At 47.0% G+C, this 5,000-nt stretch overlaps 1 protein-coding gene across 1 annotated transcript in view; it reads right to left on the reverse strand.

The window, feature by feature from the left end:
• Positions 1-2,140: 2,140 nt before the first annotated feature.
• Positions 2,141-5,000, reverse strand: part of LOC143017565 (neuronal acetylcholine receptor subunit alpha-7-like) — a 407,747-nt gene continuing 404,887 nt past the window's right edge. The window contains exons 12-13 of the mRNA XM_076172352.1: positions 3,540-3,791; positions 2,141-2,268 (exon numbers count right to left, since the gene is read on the reverse strand). Coding sequence (XP_076028467.1) covers positions 2,143-2,268; positions 3,540-3,791 — 378 coding nt within the window. The 3' untranslated portion in view covers positions 2,141-2,142. The remainder of the gene's footprint in view (positions 2,269-3,539; positions 3,792-5,000) is intronic.

The following is a 5,000-nucleotide window of genomic DNA, read 5'->3' on the forward strand; positions in this document are numbered from 1 at the left end:
CAGCTCCTCAGAGGCAAGGAGGAGGAGGAGGAGGAAGACGTGGTGGTAGTGGAGTGAAGGAGGAGACGGCAGAGGGTGGCATACTGACCTGATTTGACATAATGACTGACTGAGCGGCTGACGGACTGACGCCCCGCCACGAGGCCTGGCGCTCCGGCCCCGAGGAGGTGAGGTGCACGGCATCCCGCGATCGCTGACACAGGGCAGCACTCGGTGCCGCCAGACACACACACACACACTTTTATTTTTCTCTTCCCTTCTCTCTTTCTCTCTCTTTCTTTTCTCACGTCTTTATCTATCCCTTCCTTCGGACACTGTACAGCCAGAGACGCACACGCACACGTACACCGAGGCTTCAAATCACTAGAAACGAGTGCCTTCTCATTTTTTTTCCCTTTATTCATCATTTTCTTTAATGGTAACAACAAGATCGGTCATGGAGCCTGCTCGATCACAACTGTGTTAACAGACACGCTTGCCCTCTGTCTTTCTAGTATATCCTCGTTGGTGCAAGGCAAGATTTAGGGAGGAGGGATGGTGGAGGAGTCGACGGGGTCTGTGGGGTATGGGAGGGAAAAGGGTAGGAAGATGTGGAAGTACTGTGGCTCCTTCGGGGTTTCGAGGTCGCCTCTTGGTGGTTAGGTGGTTGAGGAAGAAGAGAAGAGGAACTAGTAGGTCTGAGGTGGTTAACGGAGTAGGAGGAGGAGATAAGTTCGATTAACTGGAAGAAACGAAACGAGGAAATGTGGAGATGATGAAAAAGGAAGTGGAGGAAGAAGAGGAGATGGAGGAAGAAGAGGCGAAGGTAGCTGTAGGATAGGAGATATTTGAAACGAGTGTAGATGTAGGAGCAAGAGGTGTAGGAGGAGGAGGAGGAGGAGGAGGACGAGGTGTAGGAGGAGGAGGACGAGGTACAGGAGGAGGAGAGGTAAGAGGAAAAGACCAAGGCTCTTCTTTTGGGACTCGCTTAAAGTAAGGCTTTAACGAGAAACACAACTGCACCTTTCACACAACAACAATAACAACAGCAACAACAACAGCGCCTGGAGATACATCAGCATTCCATGACCGACCACCGTGACCACCGAATGAGTGATGGCTTTCCTGCCCGTGACCTCCGGGTCGTCCGGACTTTCCCGGATGTGTGACCGGAACTGTTCAAAGACTTTTCTGTGACCAAGACGCCAGCTGCCGTGTTTTTTTTTCCTTCGGTTCTTTTTTGGAAACTGCGTGTGTCAAACACGTCATCATTCGCAATTTGCACTTTTTCTTTTCCCATTTATTACCGCAGCAAGCCAACAACATCATCATCATTTTTATCTGAGTTGTCAATTTTTCCCGCTTCCTCACCGTAGTTATCGACTTTCTAATGCTTCACCGTCATCAACTAAGGATTCTTCGTAGTTACTGAGAATCCTATGTTGGTTACTCACCGTGTGAGGAAAGAGGCACATTTCCCAACTCGTTTTCCCAGCACATACATGTGTGTATTTATGTGTTTGTGTGTGTGTATGAGTGTGCGCGTGTGAATTTATACACTGCCTATAGTCTTCGTTTCATTTCCATCATTTCTTCAACCAGATAAAAGCACTTGGTATTTCTTTGATCATGGAATCACGTTAACACTTCGCTCGCTCACTTCACGACTCTCTCACGAACTAAGGTTCTGTTTCTCTTCGAACTTTCTTTGTTGCATATCGGAACGTTGCCTCATGACGAGACTTCGCTATTTCGCCCGCAATCACAGAAAAAAAATCCGATTAAAGGAACATCGTCGTCGGTATCGCAATAGACGTGGTGGCAGAAGTACCAGTAGTAGTAGTAGTAGTAGTAGTAGTAGTAGTAGTAGTAGTAGCAGTAGTTGTAGTAGAAGCAGTTGTAGTTGTTGTCGCTTGTTGTCGTAGTAGTAGTAGAAGTAGGAGTCGGAGTAGTGCGCATATCCGCGTGTTTGCCGAGTGCATTCCTTTTCTCTCTCTCTCTCGTTTTCACTCACTTTTCTCTCTTTCCTTTTCTCTCTTTTTCTGAATCTCACGCAGGAACCGCCCCGTTCCCTGTGCCCGTACACACGTTCGTGCAGGAGAACCCAACGCCATTTCATTCCGAGGATGTCTTCTCCTTCGTCGTGTCCTCCTTCGGTGAGGCTTAGGGAACGATGATGTGAGGGGCCGAGAGGAGGACGGCCACCGTCGCCGTGATGGTGAACACGGTGAACACGATCAGGCAGAGGCGGTCGACCACCATGGCCGCAAACCTCCAGTCGTTGGTGACCTGAGGGGGTGGGCAGAGAATAAGACGGGAGCTTCGTACCTGGGGTCATCTGGGATAAGGGGGGGGGGCTCGGGACTGGGGTTTCCCGTGGGATTAGGAGCCCTGGGTGGGGGAGTCTTGTGGGTGGATGGATGACGGATTCTGAGCAGAAAGGTACATATGGGGGAGTTTCTGATGGGAATTGGATTACATGTCATTTGAATAAATGCGAGTACACTATTAATGTTGAAGTATGTTTACAACAATTGTGAGTATATATAAGTATGCGTTTGTGTGTGTGTGTGTGTGTTTCACCATGGTCTTGGATCACGTGTTGGACTCGTGATCGACAGCTATTTTCCTCCCGGAAGAGAGCTCAGAGCTCGTATATGACCGATCTATGGGTAATGCTGTGACCTTACACGTACGCACACACCCGACTCCCAGCCAACGAGAGTTGGAGTAACGATTCGCAGCGCAGCCTTACTGAAATTATTTCAGCCCTGGGTGGGATTCGAACCCGGACCGCCGTAGTGGCGGCCGCGATCGCTACCATTGCACCGTATGTGTGTGTGTGTGTGTGTGTGTATGTGTGTGTGTGTGTGTGTGTGTGTGTGTTTGTGTGTGTGTGTATGTGTGTGTGCACTTTGTGAAAAGATGTATGATAAAACCACAATAGCTTAGAATAGCCGTTTTCTGCCCTAGATCATATATTATCCCAACACTGAAATTTAAAGGATACATATGAATACTAGAAACCTAGGAAAAATGTAGAAGAGCTAACCTCATTAATGAGTAATAATTTGTTCTTTGTCATCCATGATCAAACCCTGAACAATGAAGAGTTGAAACCCTCAGGCAAGAAACTGATCAATACCATATGGTCTAGTACAATTAAGAATGACACTTTATTTTCGTAAGATTACACGAATATACGCTAAGAAGTATTTTACGTTATTCTTTTCTAAGTGCGATTGAAAACTAAAGGTTCTGATACTTTTCTGAAAACTACACACCCGCGTCACCTCCCCTGTACAGTTATGATGTCATATATTATCTCCAGATTCATAAAGTTTCATCCCACAGTGTGATTCTTAATGAACTTGAGGAACAAAATGTTTGGGAAATCGAGACAAGACTGTAACCTGTCAGAGATCCTTCCCGGCCCCAACTACCTTAAGTTTTTCCCAACCCCAGGAATCAACCCCCCACCCCTATTCCGATCTCCCCCTCAACCCCTGGGACCCCCAACCTCCCTCCCTCATTCCATCCCTACCCGCTTATGGACTCACCTCCTCTTCCTCATCATCCTTCCTCATTTTGTCTGTAATGACCCTGACTTCCTTGAGAATGAGGTTGATCTCGCGCGTACACGCCGACATACACGTGTGCACGAGGTGCGAGTCGTCGACCGAGTGTCCGGCGTGAGGTACCCGGATGAACCCGGCCGCGTTGTTGGTGGCGTGCGCGTGGGGCAGCGTGTGCGCCCGGAAGTCGTCGTCGATGTCGAGAACGTTCGCTAAAAGCGACTTCGACGAGCGCTCCTGCGAAAGTAAGAACGGGGAGGAGTGGTGGGAGGACGAGGATGCCACGATATGGTGTGAGGACGAGGACCCCATCCCGGCGGGGCGCAGGGGCGGGGGGCACGGGGGCGAGATGGAGGGGGAGCGAGAATAGGCCGAGGGGGCCAAGGTCGAGTGGTGGTGGATCGGGGGGTGGGGAGGGGAGAGGGACGGGGAGTGGGTGAGAGGAGTCGGATGGAAAAGCAGAGGGGTGGGAGATTTGGAGGTGGAGGGAAGGGAGTAGGGAGTCAGGATTTCAGGGGTATTACGGGCCAGGATTGGGAAATGAAAACATTGTAAGCTTGGCGACCTGCGAACAGGACGGGTGACCTGCCCGTCACGCGTGGTGTACCCTTAACTCTAAATACATGCATGTGGTTATACATATCTATCCATCTATATATATATACAGACATATATATATATATATATATATATATATATATACATATGTATATATAAATTGTTTACTCTGTGCATTATAATCTAGCGAAAATTGAGGAAAAGCACAAGAACACGGGGATGAAGGAAATAATTGAAAGTGATGACAATTCTAATTCAACCAATCAACAACATTCATGAAGTCTAAGCCAGGTCGAAATAAATGGTATGTATATATATATATATATATTATATATATATATATATATATATACATATATACACACATATATATACATATATATGTATATACATATATACATATATACATATATATATATATATATATATATATATATATATGCATGTGTATATGTATATCAACTTAATATTAAAACAGGGATGTTCTTGTTCTGTCCCCAACTTAGCAGTACTCAGGTGACCATTCAGAAAAGAGTGTTCCAACCTTCCTGAAATTGACTCCACTCGTTCATGTCGTGTAATAAACTCCATCCATCTATCAGTCATCTCCCACCCCACCTCTCCCGACGAGGTCTCACGAACTCGCTTTGGAGTCTCAGTCTTTGTCCCCTCCGGCGCTTCTGAGGGGCTCAGAAGCGGCCATTTCACCTCTGCTCGCCAAGCAGCGTTTAAAGAGAGAGAGAGAGAGAGAGAAGAGCGCTTTCTCTATCTCTCACTATCTCTCTCTATATAAACATATCTACCTATTTCTCACTATCTATCTCTCTATCTCTCCTTCCCTTTCTCTTTTATTGCTTTTTCTCTTCACTTCACTCCTCCTCTCCCTTC

This window comes from Oratosquilla oratoria, chromosome 32 (genome assembly GCF_046742065.1).
Source record: "Oratosquilla oratoria isolate Oo_2021 chromosome 32, ASM4674206v1, whole genome shotgun sequence".
NCBI lineage: Eukaryota > Metazoa > Arthropoda > Malacostraca > Stomatopoda > Squillidae > Oratosquilla > Oratosquilla oratoria.